Source organism: Rhamphochromis longiceps, linkage group LG15 (genome assembly GCF_057381845.1).
Source record: "Rhamphochromis longiceps isolate RC_006_pf linkage group LG15, R_longiceps_female_GT1.1, whole genome shotgun sequence".
NCBI lineage: Eukaryota > Metazoa > Chordata > Actinopteri > Cichliformes > Cichlidae > Rhamphochromis > Rhamphochromis longiceps.
The window spans coordinates 6,736,573-6,760,630 of NC_140571.1; the positions used below are offsets into that span (position 1 = coordinate 6,736,573).

General features: G+C 41.5%; 1 protein-coding gene across 4 annotated transcripts; it reads left to right on the top strand.

Moving 5' to 3' along the window:
* The first annotated feature begins 1,286 nt into the window (after window positions 1-1,286).
* On the top strand, window positions 1,287-21,590 carry LOC146651917 (atypical kinase COQ8A, mitochondrial-like). Of its 4 annotated transcripts, XM_085383205.1 has the most exons (18): window positions 1,325-1,450; window positions 1,770-1,831; window positions 4,776-4,875; window positions 6,884-6,963; window positions 7,049-7,296; window positions 7,379-7,571; window positions 7,690-7,756; window positions 11,614-11,688; window positions 13,433-13,561; window positions 15,746-15,831; window positions 15,982-16,122; window positions 16,376-16,457; window positions 16,619-16,712; window positions 18,021-18,162; window positions 18,348-18,455; window positions 18,569-18,634; window positions 19,538-19,624; window positions 19,810-21,590. In XM_085383205.1, the coding sequence occupies exons 3-18, from the start codon at window positions 4,782-4,784 to the stop codon at window positions 20,104-20,106; spliced, it is 1,989 nt and encodes a 662-aa protein (XP_085239331.1). In that variant the 5' UTR covers window positions 1,325-1,450; window positions 1,770-1,831; window positions 4,776-4,781; the 3' UTR covers window positions 20,107-21,590. The 4 variants fall into 4 exon arrangements, with proteins under 4 accessions (XP_085239329.1, XP_085239331.1, XP_085239330.1 ...); XM_085383203.1 differs by lacking the exon at window positions 1,770-1,831 and having other exon boundaries at window positions 1,287-1,450; XM_085383204.1 differs by lacking the exon at window positions 1,325-1,450 and having other exon boundaries at window positions 1,457-1,831.
* Window positions 21,591-24,058: the final 2,468 nt, after the last annotated feature.

Here is a 24,058-nt window from a genome sequence, read left to right on the forward strand (position 1 = left end):
AAAATGAATTTTTTGGTGAAAGAACAATGTGTTCATGTGTGATTTCTATTAATCTTTGTAAGCCTATCTATCTATCTATCTATCTATCTATCTATCTATCTATCTATCTATCTATCTATCGTGACTGATTGGGGTGAGGGGAGGGAGACAGGTCAAAAGACACTTTCTCTATCTGCCTATCTATGGCATGGGTTGGTATGTAAGCTGACAGCACAAGGATAGTTTTTCCTGTGGCCCATCCTCAGGAAGCCAACAGCGACCTCAAGCTGCAGCTTCTCTTTGACCACATTAATTGTTGTGTTTGCATGAGGGTAATTTGCCATTCAAATCACACCTGTCCACAACAGCAGCCACGTCTGGAGTTGGTGGGAAAGAAAGGCAATGATTCATGGGACCTTCTGAACAGAGATGTTGATGAGGTTGATGTGGGGTCCCCCCCCCCCTTCCACTTTTATTAAGGTTAGGGGTGAAAAAGACAAGCCTCTGTGAGTCTTCTTTTTTCAATTCTTTCAAAACTTCTGGGACATCAAATTCTTTCCTTGCATTTGTTGTGTATCTGTGTCATAAAATCTGGCTTGAGTTTCACAGCAAGCTTATTTCCCATATTCCGCACTGGAATGCAAGGTGGAATATTTAATTTGTCTACATCCTGGTCTCATATATCATATGTTCACTATAGAGGACAAGTGAATTTATTGAGTCTAGAAAGTGATTACAACTTATAAAACCTTTAGTCACACGAGCTGTGTAGCTCTGCGGTGCCCTCTGCTGTCCCAATATCGAAACTGCAGGGGAAACAATAACATCCCTGTAATTGAAAAAGAAACGTGCGTGTACATGTTTTTGTTTGGGTTTGTGTCGTTATTGTTGTTTTGAGTAAAGACTGCTTCGAAGTTATTTTCTTCTGCTAGACATTTCAATGTAATGGTCCAATCAGAACATTTTTTATTTAATTAAACATGGCCGCTCCAGTAAGGTACCGTCCTCTTACCAACAGTAGAGGGAAGCACAGGCCCATTTCACCATCGAGGGCTGTATTTTTGTTTATATAGCTGACACCTTTGTGGAATTAGTCTTTTATCCACGCCGCCACCCCGCCTTGTAAAAGTTAAACTTGTTATCAGTAAACTCAGCTACAAATCAGGCGGTGGTCACATCTAACCGTCACTTTGTTTTTCTCCGTGATAAACCAATCAGCACGCGCCTTTAAACTCCGCCTCCCGTCAAACAACCGTTGCTTGTGTTGTCAACAGACGGCGGAGGACCAATAGGAGTAGAGAGCGGGACGGAGCGAGGGAGGAGAAAAACCAGAGTCTTGTAAAGCTAAAGTTATGTCAATTTAGCTTCAGTACATAGCTTTTGATAATAAAGCAGGAGGACCCCCGAAAAATAAACATGGTGGTTGTACATGTCCCGCCCCTCCAGCCCCCCAAAGTCTAGAAGGACTCTGGTACGTCCTTCTTGTATGTGGTAAATTTCGACTTAGTGTGTGCGTTCCTCATTATCGCTGCACGACACACGAGCGGGTTACGTCATCGCACCGTTCTTGGTGTTGAGAAGTTGGTAAATATGGTTTGACCTCATGGTGGAGAGAGAGGGAGACAAACTGGATTAAACGCTACCAGCAGTAGCAGCAGCAGGGGGAGGAGGGCGGCTAGTAAATAACCTTTAGCTCCTGCTGTTAGCACACCGTTTCCCAAGATAAAGAGTATCCTCGGGAAAGTGCTGCTGCAGCTCAAATAAACATCGGCTGCTTTGACTCTCCATAGGCGGGCCACTTTATCTGATAAGACTTGGGGAAACCAGCAAAGAGCCCACACGACAGCTGCTGGTGAGTACCTATCGTGCATTAGCTGCTAATTATTATGTACGCAGTCAAGTATATTTTTGGTTGGCCTCGTCCGCTTCTCGTCGCTTCAGCCTCAAACCAGCTGAACGTGAAAAATCCTGCGCAGCGGCGTGCTGACGTGCCTGCCATGACCATGGCTGCCCCGTACTTGTACAAACTTTGTCAAGCTGCAGACCGAGCGCTAATTTATTCGGGACATTTGGAAATCTGCGCAGGCTATTCGCAGCAGCCGTAATGCTAGTTTTAACTCCTTAACGTGGCACGAGTTTGTTGTTATGAAGTCTCGTGCACGGTCGCCTACGAGGAAGTGAGTTAGGAGGAGTTTTAAAAGGACAACTGTCGTTGTGCCCTTGCATTGAAAGAAGAGAGGCCGTAGTGTCTCGTTACGCTGTTAAAACGTGTGTTAAAGCTTAATTCCAAATTTATACATTTTTGGAAGAGCGTGCACCTAGTGACTAGCATATGTTTATTTCAGGTACTGCGGGAAAAATAAAATTTCGCTTATTTGGCATAAACGGAAGTCAATTGTTGACACTCGTGTACGTGTTTTCGTTTCGGTTAACCTTTAACTGAAACTATTGTTAATAGTTTCCTGTAGTAATTGTACAACTTTCATATCTGCACAACATTTTAGAGCAATCATTTCAAGAATCAAACACTCTAAAACATATAACACATCTATTACTATGGACGATTATAATTTTTGAGAAGTTTCTTTTTTTTCCTTTTTTTTAATGTCAGTCCCAGTACCCATCATCACCTCGATGTTATATTATTGTTAAAAGTTTTAGTTGTTATATATTATAATGTGTTTCATGGTCTCTTGTGATACAACTAATAGCATTAATTTGGCCAAAAATCTAATAAAATAGAGAAGCATGCTTTCCCATTTTACCATGTCAGATTATGTACACATAAAAGTGAGGTAGGTCAATCTAAGCCTCTATGAAGTGCTAACAGATAAAAGTGTAACAGCTGGCTGTGATTGCATTATTTTTAATGCAGGAACTGCCTTTGATTGTGCAGTTTATTAAAATGGGAGAGACTCTTCTTTTCCAGGAGTCTCGCAGGACGACGTGAGTTTATTCACGTTTCCCTCATAAACGGTGGTGACGCCACTGCAAAGTTAACGGGAAACATTTCCCACTCTTGGCTCAGGAACGCTTGTCAAGGGCAAGTGATGGTAGACTGTCAGGAAGCCATGAGGTGGACTGAGCAGGATTCAGACGCTGACTAACACTGCTTGGGCTATTTCCATAACGGTGAGACAACAGCTTGAGCAGCAGACAACAGCTGCGGCTTAGGTGTGCATATTTGCCACACAGTCAGTACGCTATTACCAAAATCATACCTTTCAGTTTCCCTCCTCTGGAGATGAGGGCTCGGGGCCCACACACACAGGCCACACACCGACTCTGGCAAATGGGAAGTTGCTCAGCCGATTACATTTGGCAATAAAATTACATCTTAGTCACAGCCAGAGAAAAATCAACGGCACTGTAATGAATGTGGACCAGGGCACATTCTAAGCCAGAAAAAACCCCTGAAGTGTTTCTGAATCTTGATTTTATAACCGTGGAATCTAAGTACAGTAGGAGATTTGTCTTTTACAGATTTAGGTCTAAATAAACAAGTAAGGGATCTTGGAAGAGGCACATTGTGGGAAGTTAAGTTTAAGATGGCACAGCTTTGTAATTGGAAAGAGTGTTGTATTTCTATAAAATCAAAGACTGAAATTACCTTAAAAACGAGATGAATTAGCTGTACCCTTTATAGCTATTTTAACTTTCAAACTTAATCTTTAAATTTAATCTTAAACACTGTGAAGGAAAATGAGCATTCAGATTTCTCAAACATGATTATTCCAGTGCAAATATTACTGATCTAAAAAAAAAAAAAAGAATAAATCCTATCACGTCTTTCCACAAACTCTTCATTTCTTCCCCTTCCTCTTGGTTCCTTGTGTCACAAAGTATCCACCATCTGAAAACAGAGCAGCCCTGAAGGAGGATGGATGACCCACTTCTGACTCAGGCGATGTATGTGCACTGCTTCACATACACGCTTATTGATATGTTGCGTAGATTCCTTCAGCCACAGCCCCAGCAGCTTTCTCCACAGGCCCAAATCCTCGCCAAGCTGTTTTGGAGCCTGTTGTCACGCCCACAAAGCAGCACCTGTAACATTGTAACAAAAACAGGCAGCAAGCTGTAAGAGGCAGGAATGCAGCGGTGGCTCTGCTGTTTAGATAAGCCTGAAACAAACCCAAGTTTTATTCGTGTCTTAACTCAATCTTGAGATTTGCTTTCAAGCGTTGCCATCACAATAGCAACAGCTTTAACAGTCTGTAAAGATAACCAGGTTGTTTCCTGAAAGGAAGATGCGACATTTTTAGATTCATAGAAAACCAGCCTCGTCGTCCCGTCGCTCGGCATAAAATATGACGGTGGGCCTCGAGCATGAACTCAACACGTGCTCCCACACTCACTCGTGCACAAAAATAGCTGAAAGATTTATCCCTTGCTCTCCTCCCGTTTTGTTTCCAGTGACATTTTCAGATGCAGCCCTGGACCACATGCACGCATGCTCACAGCTTACAAGCATTCGCCTTCCCTTTCTTGTGCCTCCGTGTGCCCAAACAGGGATCGGAGGTCATGGGTATTTTTAGACAGAGTATTAAAGTCCTCTCAAGATGTGACAGCTGTGTATGTTTGTGAGTGTTTCTGTTGGCAGTGACTCGACAACGGGTTTTATTTCTTTCCATTTGCCTTCTTTGTTTCTATGGTCTTTTTTTAATCTTCCCTGAAGAGGTAAACTGACACATTAAAATCTCTGACTATTGTGTCGGCGCTTCCAGGGGAATCAAAGGATGACATTCACCCCACATTTTTCTCTGTTTTGTTGTCTTTCTGTCTTCTGTTTGTAGTCCATCATGGCAGGTGATATGATGTTGCTAATGCGAGGCCTGGCTAAGCTGAGCCAGGCAGTCGTAGAGACTCAGACCAACACCCTCCGCAGTGGGACAGGTATGTTTCTGAACAATATTCCCTGTGCTTTTATCTTTCTGTTTCTTTGGTAGTCATGTTCCCACTTTACTAAACCAGACATTTCCGTGTGGGACTTGCAGCGACCCCAAAACTGACTTTCATTCAAATGATATGAGGCACAGCCCAGTTAAATCCCCTCCCCTCTGGGAGGAAAACCAATTCATTTGCTTTGTATTGACTGTGTTTTGTGTGAAGGTGACTCCTTCTCGAGTCTGCTGATAGGATAAGGAGCCTAGAGCTCAGCGTTTATCAGGAGCTAAAGGAAGAAAAGAAAATGGTTTGAGGAGGCAAAAGTAGACACAGATGTTGGACAGCAGCAGGGTTCAGAATGAGAACACAGAAATCCTGACATCCCTGTAGCAAGCATTTTGTCACTGATAAATGAAATGTTCAAATTGTGTCAGTTTTATAGCCAAAACGTGTTGACAGGAAGTTCATTTGTACTGTAGTGTAAAAAGTCACAAAGTTATAAGTAAATGTTTGTAAGTGCTTGAACTGACTTCTATCTACAACTTGATAACAAATAGCGAGTGTTCTTTAACGTGGCATGTCTAATTTTCAGGCAGCTAAAGAACTTTTGTTAGTGTTTCAGTACTTGTTTGGTTTGGAGCCCAACTTGTAATGTAAGACATTCATTGGGAGTGACCAGGATGGACATAATTAGAAATGAGCACATCAGGGGCAGCTCAAAATGAGAGGTTTATACACAAAGTTAAAAAGGCAAGGCTTGGACATGTGCAGATGATGTTCAAGGGTGTTTAATATGGAGCTGCCAGGCAGGAGGAAAAGAGGGAGACCTCACAGGAGATTCATGGATGTAGTGAAGGAGGACACGCAGAGGGTTGGTGTGGCAGAGGAGGATGCTAGGGATCAGGTGAGATGGGTGAAGAGAATCCTACGGTGGCCCTGAGAGACCAAACGCACTGCAACTTAAGAAAACAAGAAAAGGCGTTTTTGGGGAAACGATAACATGACAGAAGAGCTGTGGAAGGGATAAGTGATAAGCTAATAGCAAACATGTGTCTACAGTATTATATATATGAGTCATGCAATGAAAACACACATTACCTGCATCTTTTTCTTGATCACAGCACTGACGAACCCTCTGTTCTTTTAAGTGTGTCCATTTCTGTCACTTCCTCAGCTGTTCTGTCACATTATTATGTCCCCGAACACTTCTGTTGTGTTTTGTGTGCTTGTTTTTGTTTTTCTATTTGCTGTTGCTTTTTTTTTTTTTTTTTTTAAATTGCAGTGTTTTTAACCCTGTCAGGGTCATCGCATGATCCGTATGAAAACAGCACATGAAACATTAACAGATTTCCCTAATGCGTGTAGTTATTTACTACGTTTATGCTCCGCCCATCTCTGCTTAGACTAGTTGGTTGTTATTTGGCTGTTGAAGGACATTGCAGAGAGCCCCCTGGTGGGCAAACTGTGTAATGTCAACACTCATTACATGGTTGAAGGCTGTTTCTCCATTTCTTCTTTACTTTTATTTCAGTTTAGTAATATAAATGCCGCCACTGATAAATCAGCAAATAGCCAGTATCATACAATAAAATCAACCCACCGATAAATCGATTGGGCTGTAGTCTTCCCACCAGTGGATCTCAGATTGTGACACACTGGGGTGTGTCTGCATTAAGCTGTCCACTGAGGGCAAACAGAATCGTTTTTATGATTTGGAATAATTTTCTAAATAACAGCACAGTAGCCTTGCGTAAAAGGACATCCTAAAGCTGTTTTGTAACTGTTGCTCAAGTTTTAAAAGAAATGAAAGTTTTACAGTTAATAAAGAAAAAGGAGGAATTGGTCCAGGAAACTGGATGGCCACAGGAACGAAGGGCCTTCTGCAATATTCAGTTGACTAATTTTAACCAGAACACTAAGATGCATTGTTCATAATGAAGTTTATAAAATATTAACACAATAGTTGCTTTATTATTAGCAGAAAACAACTTGAAGTTTCCTGTATTTGTATAACCAGCCCCAGGAATAGGCGCTGCTGTCCAAAGTGTCCAATCAGCTGCGGAGCAAGGCATCTCGGCAGCCATGGTAAAAATCCAGGTTTGTGCAGATAATACTGTGTATTTTAATAAATGTCATAACGGTACTTTGACTTTGTTTTAAATGTATGCATTTGTCTCTAAAGGAAATGTCCGGCCAGCAGCAAAGCTATTCCTCAGAGTCCGACTTCGACTTTCCTCCAGATGACAGCACATTCAACACTTCAGAGTTCAGGGATGAAGGTGCAGACTTCACAGTGGATCACTCAGGAAGCAGCGATGACGCAGCAACAGGGGCGAAGCATGCCAGTGGGAAACACTCAGTATTTGAAGGATACAAAGACCCCAGCAAACAGTTCAGTGGGAACACCAGATCCTACCACCAAGATGTGAGGTAAGAATGGTTGTGCCATAAACGAATCACTGCTGCCGGTTATGGGGGATTAAGGTAATTCTCTTTGCTTTCTCTGTGGCAGACATCTTAGTGGACGTCAGCTCTACAACCACAGAATGAACAAACATGTGTGGAGGCAGCTTTACTTTCAGCATCCTGTCAGTCAGTTCAGGAGCTACCATCAGGACCCATCCACGATGGGGGGATTGACGGCCGAAGACATCGAGAAAGCTCGAGAGAGCAAGGGGACTGATGGAAAACCACATAAACAGATGGTAATTCCTCTTTCTCATTTCCTGTTCCTTGAACACAAAGCTACTCGTTTAAACGCTTAATTTCTGCTATTGGTTTCAAATTTTAATGGAAAGTCACATTGCGTTGTGTCTTCTTCAGCTGAGTGAGAGAGCCAGAGAGAGGAAAGTGCCCGTGACCCGGATCAGCAGATTGGCCAACTTTGGAGGTACAGCATTACACTGCGTCTGAGTCATGGATGATTCAGTGGATGTTAATATTTGACTGTATCTGTAGTCGTGCAAGTCTGCATATACATCAGCAGCAAAGTAAAGCTTTGTGTGGCTAGACTTCAGCTTTTAATGGTCCAGATGACATTTATTGGGTCCTACATTCAAACTAATATTTGAAAACAGAGTGTGTTCTTTCTGATTACACAGAAGTCAAAGTGAGTCTCTATTAATTGAAAGATCTAGTTGTGTTGGTGAAATGTTGTCTAATTGTTGAGCTTTTTTTGTGCTTAATAATATATAAAAACTGAGTTGGTAAAATTCTAGTCACCTAATCTTGTAATCTTTTAACCTCCCACTTACCTTTTTAGGTGAGGTCACTGGTGTTAAGACAGTACTAATAAATTCACGTGACTACATAAGGCCATTTCTAAATGGCAGCGAATACAAAAACAAAGCCCTTAAAGGAACCGAAGGAAACAAGACATTGAGAAATGTGTGTAACATGCTTGTCAGTCGTTGGAGCCGCACTCAAAACAAAAACCTCTAGAAATGAGGTCAAGCTTCCTCAGCCTTTTCTTTAACTAATCTGCTCCTGTTGAGATAAAAACATGCCCTGTTAGGGCACAGCGAGACACCGGCAGCCTGAAAGGGAGTTCTGCAATCGTGCAGCCATAAAAGGAATGAAATGTGTTTGACTTTGTAGTGCACACGGCTGTTGTTAATCTACTATTTCACCACGTTCACAGTTTTCCATTTATTGTCTGTGACACATTTAATGAATAAATTAATGCAGTTCAGTTATGTACATTAAAGAAAAAATCTAAAATTGATTTTTAAAATTTAACATTCTCTGTCTGGTTTACAATATACTCACTTGCCACTTTTTTATGCACACCAGTATGAGGTTGGACCTGTTTTTATTTTTTAGAACTGTTTTAATTATTTGCGGCATAGATGCAACAAGGTGATGGAGATATTTATTAGACATTCTGGTTAGAATTAGACGATCTAATCGCACAGTTTCTCCAGATTTGCACGTCCATGATGCGAATGATCCCGCTCCACCCCATTCCAAAAGTGGGTTGTGGTATTTAATGATGCATGGAAGCACAGATCCAAGAATGGATCCGTGTTTTCATGTTGTTTACGCTAAATTCTGACCCTACCATCAGAGTGCTGCAGCAGAAATCAAGACTCATCAGACCAAACAACGTTTTTCCAGTCTTCTTCTGGTCAATTTTTGGTGAGCCCACGTAAATTGCAACTCAGTTTTCTGTTTGTAGCTGCAAGACTGGCACCTGGTGTGATCTAAGACTGTTGTAGCGTAGCTGCTTTAAGATTCAGTGTGGTTTGCGTTCGAAGATGCTTTTCTGCATACCTTGGTGGCAGCAAGTGCTTTTTTGAGTTATTGTTGCCTTCCTGTCAGCTCAAAGCGGTCTGGCTCTTCTCTGACCTCTGACATCAACAAGGCATTTTCAGCCAGAGAACTACAGCTCTCTGCATACTTTCTTTTTTTTTCTCACCATTTCCTGTAAACTCTAGAGATGGTTGTGTGGGGAAAACCCCAGTTTTAACTCACCATTCTTCCCGATTCTGATACTCAGTTTGAGCTTAAGCAGGTCATCTTGATTGCTGTCGTTGACTTTATTGACTGATTAGACATTTGTGTTAGTAATCAATTGAGCGCGTCTAATAAAGTGGCTGGTGAGTTAACCATTAGCCAAAGGTTCAATGTGTATCTTCCAGAAAATGACTGAAGTCATCAGCCTGCTACTTGTTGACTTACCTTACAACACTAGAGGCTAGCTGCCTGACGTTGGATGACTTTCTTGCTAACCTTGTTGCTAGCAACATTTGTGTTTTATTTTGTGTCTTTGTTTTTGTGTTGTTTTTTATTGTGGAGTTTGTGTTGCAGTGTGAGTTTACCCTTTTTGTTGACGTTGGTGATTAGGGGATGCAATTTCTAAGCTAACATTAGCTAATGTTGCTAGTGTTGAACATTGAGAGCAGAGGCAAGGTCCTGAAAAAAGATCTCAGCAGCAAGCATAAACACTTCAGAGGCAACAGAGAGCGCTGTGGGAGATCAGCTTTTATATGTTGGATTACATTCTGTTCACACATTAATAGTACGAGACATTTAATACATAAAAAAATACTTCACATTATTCAGTCAGTAACTTTAAACATATCAAGTGTCTCTTCTAATCCTCCAAATTGTGCCACGACAGGATGTTTTTTCAGTGCTAATCTTACTCAAAGCTCTAATGTTCACACAAGCACAGCAAAGAGCTCGCAGCTAGCCTCAGAAGTAGTTTAAGAGAACTGATCGGCAGCTTTTGTGTTAGGAACTTCTCCTCAGACAGATGATGGATCTGTCAGGAGGAGGCACAGAGTCAAACCGGAGCCAGAAATGTGAACGAGAATATAAAGTGGACAGAAGTGAAACATGAACAGCCTCACATAAGTCAGCATGGAATGTCGACATTGCAGAATTTAGCCACAGCTCATTCCAAACAAGTTGGAATTGCAGAGAGCCGCGACAGGTAGAGAGCTGAGATGATTCAGCATGTTGACAGCGGTAACATTTAGAAGGTGTTGAAAAGAGGAGGCGATGCATGAGCCTGGCCTCGACCCCGTCCTTCACTCCCCTACAACATTTGGCAACAAAGTCGGACAAGGCAAAAAGCACCAAACCGATTCATTGCGTGGCATCGGCCTCCTCTCGCCGTTGCCTTTCAAGTCACCGCTTCCAAAGGTTTTGCTGACAGTGCAGTTTGGTTCTGAATACCAAATAAACTGACGAGAATAAGCACCGCAGTCATTTTTGCAAACACGTTGCTTTTCTTGAGATCGAATGATGGACAGACACTTGTGCGTGGTCTGGAAAACAAAATATGTCACTCAGAGATGCTGCTGGAAATGCTGATCTCTCTTTGGCTTGACAGTTGCACATGCTGACATCATACAGTTATATAGGTACAGTCACGTAACCGGCTGCCTCATATTCAGTGTTTAAATCTGTGCATTGCAAATCCTCTCTAAACCAGGAAACAAAACACAGGCACATGACATTACTGTGAAAGGAAAAGTTACACGTTAAGTTACACTCATACACACACACACACGAAGCAATGATGAATAAGTGCTCAGTTGACTTGTATACATGACACTGAAGCACACCGCGTCCCCATTTGTCCGTCCACCGCTGCATCTCTGCTTCAGAGAGGCCGCTGACTAACTGATTATGTAACGTTGAGTTATGTAAGTTAGAAGCAAGCTCAGAGGAACTTCACAAACAACCGCCCACTTGCGCAAACTCTTTCTTTTAATCCTCTAATTTCTAACATGATTGAGTTTTCCAAAAGCTTTCAGTTTTTTTTGACATTATTTCCATGTTTTGGATGCAACTGTTACTACTGCAGCCATTGCCAAATACTGACACGATCAAAGGCTTTGTTTGCTTTCTATTTTTGTCATATTTTCTGTTGCATATGTTTTATTTTGATAGGAGTGATAGCAGTTGCAACAGATGGCCTCGTTTAGTCAGGTTATTTACACTCATGACAGAGCAGAGGTGAGGGTCCCGTTAAAGCCGCAGCCTGTCCATACTCTGATTTACTAAAAGGATTTTTTTTTTATACATATGCTGCATGATTTGTGTTTTACTGTCAGTGTAGATGTGAGCTTTGTTTTGTTCTTTTCATCAATTAAAAAAAAACAGCAGAACATCATCAGATGACGCATTCAGTGCTTTAAAATGTGTTGTATTTGTGTGTTAATGATGAAAACGCATTGGTCTTTGTTGTTGTAATACATTGGTATGTGTTTTGGTTTTTCTGTGTGTTTGCACCAGGTCTGGCTGTAGGTTTGGGTATTGGAGCTCTAGCAGAATTCGCCAAGAAGAGCATCAGACAAAACGGCGCAGAAGGTAACACTCAGAAATGCGTACACGCACACACACGCCTAAGTGGCTCGAGCAGTGAGCGGGATTTACACGTTACAGCTAAGAAATGGATGAAAACCTCACCGTTTGCTTTTAAAACACTGGCATATTTATTCATTTTTTACATGACACTTGTTCTTAACAGTAGTATACACAGAAAAAAATCTTAGTAATGTTGTGGTGAGGACTCCTCACGGTGCGTTTGTTTTTGGTTTATGGTAACAACATGCAGAGATTTTGCAGCAGCATTCCTATGAATTGCCCTCAGCACCAATCCCTCTTGCATGTTATTACATGTTGCACACTTCAATTAGGCCATCTCCCTTACAGCCTGCCCCCTAAACAGACGTCCCTGCTCTGCTTCGTCAACCTGCTAATCCTGAAACACAGGCTAAGCTGAAACAGAGCGTACAGGCGTAAATCTGTGGCATTTATGCATCTGTTTGTTGCTATTTATTTTTGTGTGCGCTTTAATCCCAGGCACACACTGAATGTGTGTGTGTGTGTGTGTGTGTGTGTGTGTGTGTGTGTGTGTGTGTGTGTGTGTAATCTTCATTAAAGCCTCTGAAGGCAGCTTCAGATGTACCAGAGCGTACTACCTGATGACCTACTGACACACGTACACAGTCACACCCCTCACACATTGGTACAGTCAGATCCACAGCGCTGCGTCCCATTTACCACAGAAGTCGGATACTGGAGCAACATCACTCCCAAGATATGCATGTTCTAGCAGTAAAGCTGGAAAAGCAAGATAGTCATCCTTAGCATGAATGCCTATCTTAATAAGGCTAGTCACATGCATCACTAGCAGGACTGCTCAACTCTTCTTTTTTAGTTTTTTGTTTTTACGCACTGCCAAGTGTTCTGCATATAGCTTATATAGTAAGTCACAAATACACAACAGTAGTCCTGCACATTGCAAATACGGGGTAGGCTTAAATGTAAGGACTCTCTAAAAATTGTCCATAATTCCTAAATGTTGCACGAAATATTTCTCTTAAATCCTTGAATTAAAACGTTTGTCCTTCAGTCAAATCCTTGTTGCCTTATTTTAAAGTAATTGTGTTGCTGCATAGAAGAAAAACAGTAAATGTGACACAAGAGCTTGTGAACCTGACTGTGCACACAAGACCACAGACCAGTCTTGACAAAACTTTGCAGAAACATTGCCTACTTCATATAAATGTGAGTGCCCACATCTGTATGGCGTATACAAATCCCACAATCATATATATTTGTAGAATTGACAGTTTAATTGGGCACGACGACCTTACGACTACTATCACGGTGGCCACTTTTGTTGATGTTTAGTTTCTGCACGGCCTACATTTGTTACACTGTGTATTTTAATGGTCAGTGCAAATTTTTTAATCTTTCTGGAGCAGATTATCAATCAAGTTATCAAAATAAGCCTCAATAAAAATGTTCAAAGGCTAAAAAAAAAAATAGCAGAGGAGATCAGACAACTATGTGGGGATAAGTTTAAATTCAAAATATGTGTCACATGACCAAACAAGCACTTCAGGTGCAAAATCTGTCTGTATGGAAAAAAGCAAATACATACAAATACTTAATGAAATCTGTGAAACGTTTTATGTAATCACAATTAAGAAAAGTAAGTATGATTTTTACAGTTATTGTTTATTGGCCTGCTGATTGGATAAAACACTTAACATGCATAACAAAATGCACTACATGCAAATGTAATACTTCTTTTTGTCTTCAGGTGAAAACAGGAAAGCAGTTCTGGACTCGAGCCCTTTCCTGTCCGAGGCCAACGCTGAGCGCATTGTCAGAACTCTGTGCAAAGTCAGAGGAGCTGCATTAAAGTTGGGACAGATGCTCAGCATTCAAGGTGAGAGACGGACATAGTCGCATTGAAATTTAGATTTTTTTTAAAGTTTTCTGCTGGTGAATAAAAAGCATTCCTTACCCTGGATTATGTGAAGGGAAACACTCTCTATAAAATCACAGTTTTCAGGCTGATTATTGTGGTGCAGGTTAGCTTGACCGTGTGCTGTAGTAGCTGAGAACTTGTAAACTGACTAAGAGTTGGGACAGAGGACTTTTTGGTGAGCTTGTTTGTTTTTGTTTAGTTTTTTTTGCCATCTTTATACTGCGGCTCTGTGTTGGCTCTAACCTGCATTTAGGTCAGTGCTTGTACACAAACAGATAATCCGAGAGCGAGGCCAGCGGCAGTAAACAACTCAACCAGTGAGTTAATGAAGCCGTGTCAGGTAACAGCAGTAAACCCGTCATCACAGCTTTGTTTAGCTCTGTTGCTACCTCTGCCCAACCTTGATTTGGTGACCTTTTCCTTTGGTATTCGTGCCATCTTTGCCTGAACAGTGCAGTGCAGTAAATATAATAAGCCATGAAGACGGTAGCAGGAGAGAGGAAGGCAGCGGCTTCAAAAAAGACCAGGTCAGTCCACTGTGCTGAGACCTGTTGAGCAGTGTTACCATGTCTCTCAAGTGGTGACAAACTGCAGTTTCGAAGTGTGGCTGGGTCAGGGGTTAATGTAATATTCTGTGGGTGGACACACACAATCTCTCTGCTCTTTTCACAGAAAATGTAAAAAGCTGAAATGGAAATGATGATGATAATAATAATAATAACAATAATAATAATAGTAGTCTGCGGTTGACTATATGCAGAGGATAGAAATCCCTGCAGTCTTTGTCCTCTGCTGACATTTATCTGCCATGGCGGGAATGCAGTGCTGGGCAGATGATTGTCTGTTCAGCCATTGTGCTCTTTTAGCACAGCACTCAAAACTGTGTTAACCTCGAGAGGTCTGAAACTGTTAATAAAGTCTTTAATCCTGGTTACATATATCTTCTGCAGCGCCGGCCAAAGCCAACATTAGACACTGGCAATCTATCAGTTTACACAGCGAGTCTGATTTAACTCGCTGATTATGATTATGATGTGGTTTATTGTACTCAAGCAGTAAAATCAGGCAATTATTATGAGTATTAAAGCTTGATTGCTGTATGTGCTATTTATGTAGTATCTACAATTTTCAGTCCCATTAAACAAAGTACTAAACTGTACTTTTACTACACATTTTAGTAGGAAACTACACAGCAATTTAATCTACACATTATATCGATGTGTCTGGCTTAATTGTTTATGATAAATTGCTGAGTAATTGCACAATTACATTTGTGCTGTTACTCTATATTCCGACTGCTCTCACACTCACACTGTGATTTTTCCTTTTGACAGCTCAGCTTGTGTTTATAAGCGGACCCACAGCTTCACAATCAGCTAGCAAACCGTTGCCTTTGATCATTAACTCATGTCTGTAAAGTTAAGTTGACTCAGTTTTTCGTCTCTAAGCTGCAAGTATAAATAAAGCACGTCTGATAAGAACAGGTGACCCATAAGCCAGTCAGCCAAAAACTGCATTTTTCAGTCTGTATTTGATGCATGTTTCTCTCAGATTTCTCACAACCGGCTGCACTTAAATCAACGAGAGTCCTCTGACTGTAGCGAGGCATATCCACATATTCAGTTCTGCACTACAGTCACTAAGAGCAGGATCTGTGTTTGTGCACTGGCCTGTGAGAGAGCGGGAGAGCTGCCCCTCACACACTGGCTCAGAGAGAGAGAGAATGTTTTTTTGCATCACGCAGTGTCTAAATGTTACTTTGATCTTTGATGATTAGGCCCTGGTGCCTGTTTCGTACGTGTTTCAGCACCCACTCCTGTGTGTCGTTCATGTTTTTTGGGGGTTTTTCTAAAGTAATGGTGCCGCTCAGGTTGCGTTATGCAACGCAATATGGTAGTGAAAAAATAAGCAAATGGGTTTGCTGATGTTATCACGCTGACCTTATTTAACAAGAGTTGAACTTGGGGTCATTCTTTATGCTCAATGATTGCTCAAAGTTGTGGGTAGAGGAGCATGTTTGGATTTTTTTTTTTTTTCATTGGTTTGTTTTTTAGCTTTTATGAGGGGAATGGCAGGTAAAATGTTTGAGAACCACTTAACTTAATCTGTAATTAAAGATCTCAAGATGTTTTTATGTTTCAGATGACGCTTTCATCAATCCTCATCTTGCCAAGATTTTTGAGCGTGTGAGACAGAGTGCTGACTTCATGCCAATCAAACAAATGACAGTAAGACTGATAGTTATGCCATTTCCTCAGCAACTTATATTTTATTTAATGATTTAAGTTGTATTACATTGTGATTCCTGCCCCTGGCTCTTTTGAAAGACTTTTTTTTCCAGTGATGCTAAAATCCTACTTGCTCTTGTCTGTCTGCAGAAAGCACTGAATAACGATTTGGGCCCAAACTGGAGGGACAAGCTGGAAATGTTTGAGGAACGCCCTTTTGCGGCAGCGTCCATCGGGCAGGTTCACCTTGCACGGATGAAGGATGGCAGGGAGGTGGCCATGAAAATACAGGTTAGGATAAAAACATGTGACACTGCGTCCTCGTGTTGTCAACACTCGCTTAAACTTGCATGCATACAGGAAACGCATAATCTGATTATCAGATGGATGCGTTTCCTTACAGAGGAACATGTGAGCCAGTTATCTCATGCTTTTACTGAATAAAATAGATTTATTGCTTTGCTAACTGTTTATACTAAATATGATTGTGTGATCAAATTAAACAAAGTGTTTGAAAGTTTTTCTCTCTGTCTGTTGTCTTCAGTATCCTGGTGTGGCTCAGAGTATCAACAGTGATGTCAACAATTTGATGACGGTGCTGAATATGAGCAATGCTCTGCCTGAAGGTGTGTACACACACACACACACACACACACACACACACACACACACACACACACACAGCATCCTCTTCATCTCCCTGTGTCTGCTTCTCTCTACCTGTTTCTGAGTTACTGTTTCCACGACTAGTCCCAATGTTTTTGTCCTGTTTTGTTTGTGTCTTTAGGTCTGTTTCCAGAGCACCTGATAGATGTCATGAGAAAAGAGCTAGCCCTGGAGTGTGACTATATTAGAGAAGCCCAGTGTGCAAGGAAGTTCAGGTATTATGCAGCAAATGTTGTTGTAATCTGAAAGCCAAGCTTGAGAAATATTTTTTCCTTTAATTAAATTACTAAAGAAAATAATTTTTAGCTCATATGGCCAAAGGATTCGTGAGCTCATGCTATGGCAATTTACAAGAATTGCTTTTCCTGGGGCATTGCTCAGATTTTAGTGATCACCTAATAGGTCTTCACCCAGATTGTGGTCAAATTTGAGGTTCTGAGTGGATTTGAATTTCTACTAATTTAGCAATACACCCGACCAATGAAAAACTTATCGCTTTGTTTCCATATTTCATAAACATATCTTAAATCCTGGATTTCTAAAACTCAGTCTATGTAAACCTGATTAAACCTTTAAGAAATAAAAGGTGTAGGGTCTAGCTGTCATGAATTCACGTGCAGGAATCTGAGCCTAATGCTATATTACACTGGAAATGGGAAATCAGAAATCTTGAATTCTGGGTCATGATCAGCCCCTCAAGTGGAACTTGCCACTTACAAAAGTCTGAGAAGTCCCACCAACCCCAACTACGTGATTCAAGCAGGATAAATGGCAGTAAAGCTGCAGCAGTTGTATTTGTGACTCTCTAATTCAGCGAGGCACAGAGAACCGACCATGCTGCAGCATTGCATTGTGCTCCAGGTATTGTTAGTGATGGCGCCACCTGGCTTCAGAGCAAAACAGAGCCTGTATTCGTACTCACTGGAACACAGTCACCTCGTGTGTGACAGTCATTCCCAGCTCCAAGGTCTGACTTCCAAGTTAAAAGGAAGGCTGCGTTAATCTATGTGCTGGGATAAAGTGGACTGTAGACCTAACTGTCATGCCAGTGACAGCACACTATTGTACTCGACAGAATCCCTGATGCACTGATCGAGTATTTGAGCTCACATCATGGCTCGATTCTCCTTTCTGTTCTTTCTCCGCACTGTGCAGTCTGCTCTCCGTCACCCCTGAAACACTCGGGTTACACAGATATTATTGCATTGGAGTCACACTGGGTTAAATATGTACACTTGGGTTTTAAGGGGTATTTATTATTTTCTTCTTTTTTTTTTTGGGTTGTATGGAAGCCCCAAACGCAATTTCATTGTTCTTGACAATGACAATAAATAAATAAATACTAAATACTAAATATAGTTAGCTTATTCCACCCCCCTTTTTAAATGTCCGTTGCTTGGGTTCAAGGTCAGGCTGACTGTGATTGCTAGCCAGTTTTATATATAGACTTAACACTCTATGTGGAGTGTTGTGTTCTTAAGTTGTATTTCATGTGTTTTTGTATCTGCTCATGTCTGGCTCAGGGAGCTGTTAAAGGACCATCCGTTCTTCTACGTACCAGAGGTGATAGACGAGCTGAGCAGCCGCCATGTTCTCACTACTGAACTCGTTCCTGGATTTCCCCTGGACAAAGCCGAGAGCCTCTCTCAGGAGCTGAAGAACGAGGTACGGATGGTTATGATTACACAAGTTAGTTTGTGCAGAGGGGCTTTCTCAACTGCAGACATTCCTTTCTTAGCGGATCCCAGTTCAGTCAACACACTAAACACCACAAAAAAGCAAAAGCGAGTACAATCTGGCATGTGTTTCTTTTCAGCAGATTGAATGTATACCTTTGTCTTTTCTTTCAGATCTGCCTCAACATCTTGACTCTGTGTGTCAGAGAGCTGTTCGAGTTCAGGTACATGCAGACTGACCCAAACTGGTCCAACTTCTTCTATGATCCACAGGCGCACAGGGTGAGTTTCAGTACAACCTGTTGTGTGTTGTCATGAAGTTTGTTCAGCTGTAAATATAAGTAATATGAAGTTGGCAGTTAATGGGAAATGGTAACTGCCGTGTGCTCCTCTAGGTGGCGCTGTTGGACTTTGGAGCCACGAGAGGATTTGATCAATGTTTCACTGATGTCTACATAGAGGTGAGACCAGGCAGCTGCTATATAATTATCATGAATGGTGATGATGTATGCTCTTTATGGAGCTTCACTAACTTTTTCTGTGTTGATCTTCTGACTGTGGGATGTTAATCTCAGATTGTCAAGCCTTAAATGACTTTAGTAACTCTTAATGCTTCTGCATGCCAAGACTTTTTGAACAATTTCTTTCATTCTCTCAACTTTGGGGGATCAGTTTGGGTTTGGCTCCTTCTGTTTCAACATGATGCTCACCAGTGCCCAAAGCAAGGTGCATACAGACATGGATGAGCGGTATGGAAGAACTTGACTGGCCTCCACAGTCTTGAACTCAACCTGATAAACAACCTTTGGGACGAATTGGAGTGGAGACTGTGAGCCAGGCCTTTTCATTCAACATCATTGTCTGACCTCACAAATCTTTAAAAAAAAAAAAAAAAAAAAAATCAGAAATCCCATAAACACTCTTAAAGCCTTCCCAGAAGAGTTGAAGCTGTTATAGCTGCAAAGGAGCCAACATCATATTAAAACGTATGGATTAAGAATGGACTGTCACTCAAGTTCATATGCATGTGGAGACAGATGAGCGAATCCTTTTGGCAGTACAGTGCAGGTGCAGCTGTAATATTTCTAGCAGTAATCCAGAGACGAGACAACATAAAGCTCCAGTAGTTGTAAACCCTGAGGGGAGATGTACGTCTTAGTTTTTTCGCTGATGTTGACATTTTGTAACTCACACTTGTACTCATTTGCCTCTGATGATTGGTGAACTCGATCTTAATGCCAAATCAGAAGGTGTTAAAAGACCCTAATTATTCATGGCAACCCAAATCCTCGCAAGAGATTCGAATCTAAATTTGAATGAAGAAAAAGAGAGTGACATGTGCGACCTGTGTGTGTCCTGTGCAGATAATCCGTTCAGCTGCCATGGGCAACAGGGAGGGAGTACTAAAGAAATCTATCGAGATGAAGTTCCTGACCGGTTACGAGTCCAAGGTAATGATCTCTGAGCTTTTTCTGCCAGCTCTGCTTTACAAATGATGGCTTTGTCACTGTGGAGTAGCCATAAACAAGTAAATGAGAGTTGTAAAAGTGCGCAAACATAATGTGTTAAGCATGTGTTTTGGTTTATTAAATTTTTTTGTTCTTTTGTTTTTTGTTTTTTTACGTGTGTTGTCCAGGCAATGGTGAATGCCCACGTGGATGCAGTGATGATCCTCGGCGAGGCTTTTGCCTCCTCGGTGCCCTTCGACTTCGGTTCCCAGTCCACCACCGAGAGGATCCACAACCTCATCCCCGTGATGCTCAAACACCGGCTCACCCCGCCCCCGGAGGAGACATACTCGCTCCACCGTAAGATGGGCGGCTCGTTCCTCATCTGCTCCCGGTTGAATGCTCAGCTGCAGTGCAGGGAGATGTTCGAAATGTCGTATCAGAAGTACTGGGAAGGCCGCACGCCACCGTCTGACTCGGCATAAAACCAATCTGTGTTTGGAATTATGATGGACTGGATGGGGGGGAAGGGGGCCAACAGAAAAGTGCCCATAGATACCAAAACGGAGGAAGGAAACTGTCGTCGAGCGCCAGCGTGTTGGGCATCCAATGAAAAGACCCGCATACATATCAACACCCATCATTTTTGGTTTGAAAGAGGGAGCAGCAACATGGTGTGCGTGTTGCGTTTAAGGCCAGAAGAAAAAAAGCTGTAAGAGACAAGAGTGAAGGAGAGAAGCAGCCTTGTTTTAGGTGTAAACTGAGTGTAAAAAGGTTGAATTTGCATCTCTTGATGATTTCACGATGATTCTTGCATCTTATGTTGCTGTGTTTTGTTGAGCTTTGGGATACACTGTAAAGTTTGCTCTTTACCGTAAATGTCACAACATTGCATTGCGTTAACTAAGCTTTAATTTTAGGCCAGAATAACAATGCAGGTATTTCTGCTTCTTTTAAAAAAAAAAAAACACATTTAATAATTAGATATTATGGCTATAAATAATAGGTATTGGTCTAAAAGCAGACTGCAGATAATTAGTCTTTTTTTTATAAAATAAAAATAGAGATGATGAGAATTATTCAAGCATTTTGCTTTGTTTTGTGTTTGTTTTTTGTTTTTTAAAGGGGGTGACAAAGTGATATTTCTCAGCACTTACACACAAGAATGTGTGACTTTAGCATATGTATATGTAGTATACAGGATCTTGTGTATTAATGCAGCCAGACAGTACTAAATGATGTTGTTTATAGCTTGTAGCTTCTAAGGGAAATTGTTTTGGGCATGAGATTAAGTCAAGCTTAATTCACAGGAGGATGAAAGTCTCTAATTTAAATAGGTTCTGTCCTCTTTTTGGGTTTTAAACAGTGTTCATATGGACTAACTAGCCAAGTTAGCATCATTGTTGCTCAAAATTTAAATTCTGTCAGACATAATTCAGACTTCCTGAATCTGAATTGTTTTTTTCCTTATTTTCAGTCAGAAACTAACAAACCACATGGATCCATGTTGCTCTCTGCTTAGAAATGAATGTTTCCCAGAAGAAACAGGTCATAGCTCACACATCAAACACTGGACCTGAATGTTCACAAACTACCTGGATGGGAAGCGCTCGTCCTGATAACGCACAAGATCAGCTTGTGGGCTCGGCTCGCTCCCGCAAGTCGGTAATCTCTCCACACCTCCTTGGGTGAAAAATTCTCCTAACTGGTGTGTGACTGTGAAAGTTCTCTGTGATCTGCTGTGTGAATACTGTTATGATGATATGATGATATGGTGTGAAAATGGGGGGGGGAGAAAAAAAACAAGGTGCCTGATGTTTCTAGCAGATGGTTTGTAGCTAGAAATCTCTACTTTATATTTCATATTAAGCATCACTGAGCAGAGGGTTTCAATTTTGTAATCGAAATGCATTCTTAACTGAACGTTGTAATAAAATATATGAAAAGAGTAAATGTTTGAGCTACTCTGGTCGGGGTGTCTCTGTGTGGGTTTATGTGTGTGTGTGTGGTCCCTGCTTTACGTTATCACTGTTACCCAGGCATATGTGTGTATAACCCAGATTTTGATGTGTGCTGGCCCCTCGGTTAGGTTGTAATCTGTTTTTAAAAGAGAAAACGAGTGAAAACACAGTAGAGGGAGAGAGGTCATCTTCCTTATTTAGCTACGTCTTGGCCAGCAGTGGAGGAACTGGCACAGAGCCTGGGAAATGAGAAGGCACGCTGAAATATTCAGACGATGTGAACCCGCACACTTAAAATATCCGAGCAAATAAATCATGCTGTTACCTGCGCACAGGGAGGTGAGTTGCTTTGGGGCGAGTGGGCGTTGATAGACACACTCTTTGTGATACTTTTTGTTTGGAGAAACCCAAACCTATTGCAAGTAATTTCAGTTAACCAGTGCTTTCATCTTTCAGTGTGAAGTGCATGAAGAACCTGATGTAATTCACTAAATATCCAGCACACGGCGCTGCCGTGTTCTCCCACAGCGACTTGACAGGTCAGCCGCTGGAGTAGAGACAACATCCTGATGAGAAAACAAAACATAAGCAGCCTGAAGCCAGACGGATAATTATATGGAACTCAGCTGGCTGCAGGTACAATATTGCTTTATTAAAAATATCCGGTGTGCAGAGGCGGGAGAGATTACACACAGCAGCAGTGATTAAATCAGGCGCATGTACTTGACACTGAATGCTGTGTGTGTGTGTGTGCATGAGAGATTCATATAAATGCACACATGAAAGGTCATAAATTATACCTCTGACCCTGAAGCATGTATTTATTGTGTGTTAGAAAATAGTCAAACTAATTATACAACAATTAAGTATTGGTATGGAAAGCTTGATCAGGGTTTTATTTTATTAAATCTAGTCAAATACAGTCTGCTTGTATAAACAGTACTGTGCAAAAGTCTTGAGCTACCCTTTGTTTCTGCACGTTTTGCTAAGAAAAAGGAAAATGGTTACAGTGATATAATGAAAACTAAGACCTGTTGACACTGACTTTCAGTCCAGTTCTTGTGTAATCTGGAATACCTCAGCCTTTCTCCCTGTTTCCCTTTCTTGACGGTGGCTTCCTGATTGCCACCTTTCCACTGAGGCCATTTTGGATCAACAGTAGATGGATCAACTAGTGGTCCAGTTCATCGCTCGGGCCCTGTACCAGATACCAGCTTCCTCAAGGACACACTGCATGGCATGCCGAGATATATAAGTTTTTAGCTAACAGCTCTCTGAGAACTGCCTTGTTAGTGCAAAAAGGCTATTTTATCCCCATCAAAGGGTGTTATTTTTGATGTTTTTCGTGGATTTTTCAGGTTCTGTCCAGAGGAAAAAAATACCTTCAGTAAGCCTAAAAACTATTGCTCGAGATCACTTTAAAAATGAAAAGAAATGTTAAAAAATTAGGAGTGCCTCAAGGCTTTCACACAATACTGTATAATGATGTTAGAAAATCTATCTGAACATCCTGTCTATCAAACTCAAAATACTTTTTAGAACTACTTTATAAACCCTGGCTGTGTGGCAGTTTGTTAAGACGGGCATCCAGCATCCATGTTTGGATTAAGACGTTTTTCTAGCCCACGTAGGTGCTGTGCTTCATCCCAGTGCCATGAATGTCTGTACTGACACTCCAACTTGCTGAGCTGAAAGAGATTTGTCTCAACTGTGGCTGTGTTTACATGACACAGAGGATGGTGGGCGTGTTAGTAGGATGCCGTGGAAGAGACATCTGGTCAGAAAAAGCAAGGGGTAAGAAATCCTTATTTGGTGACCAAAATCAAGCCTGTGTACAATCAAAAAGCCAAACTGCTCTTACTGCACAGCCTTTACCAGTTTTCTTCAGCGTGTTTTTGCACCAGGTTTGTCCTCGTAAGTGTGGAGAAGGTCAATGACACATTTATTTATTTATTTTTAGCAACATGGGAGTTAATTTTTATGAAGTAATCAAGACCTGCACATCTCAGCCTCTAAATCAGATAAACTCTAAATTACCTCATATTTGGTAAACACATTTTAACTCCTGGCCCACATACAGCAAATCTGATCTCAAGTGGGCTGGACCAGGAAAAATAATTATAATAACCTGAACAGATGATGACCAACCAAAGATACCTTTAAAAAGCGCAATTTCAACAATAATTAATTATTTAATTTTTAGTAACATTGCTAGAGCACCCCCCTTTTGGTCTGCCAAAATGCTCCCACACTGCCTAAATAATATTGAGGTCCGGTCTCAGGGGAGGCCTATCCACGACCAATAGTCATGTGTCATGATGTGTGTGTTTGAGATCATTGTCATGCTAAAAAGGTTTCCAGATGGTATTGCAGTGGTTCCAGAGGCGTAATTTCCAGTGGGGTTTGGGGGGTTATGACCCCCCGCCCCCAATAATCAGACCCAAACAATATACCGCCCCCCCCCCCCCCCCCCCCC

Excerpts from the sequence above, each read along its gene's own strand:
- LOC146651917 (XM_085383203.1), top strand. The coding sequence starts at position 1,409 with ATGTCCCGCCCCTCCAGCCCCCCAAAGTCTAGAAGGACTCTG. Across the intron at positions 1,451-4,775 it reads CAAAGTCTAGAAGGACTCTG|TCCATCATGGCAGGTGATAT; the intron begins GTACGTCCTTCT and ends TTCTGTTTGTAG. Across the intron at positions 11,689-13,432 it reads CAGACAAAACGGCGCAGAAG|GTGAAAACAGGAAAGCAGTT; the intron begins GTAACACTCAGA and ends TTTTGTCTTCAG.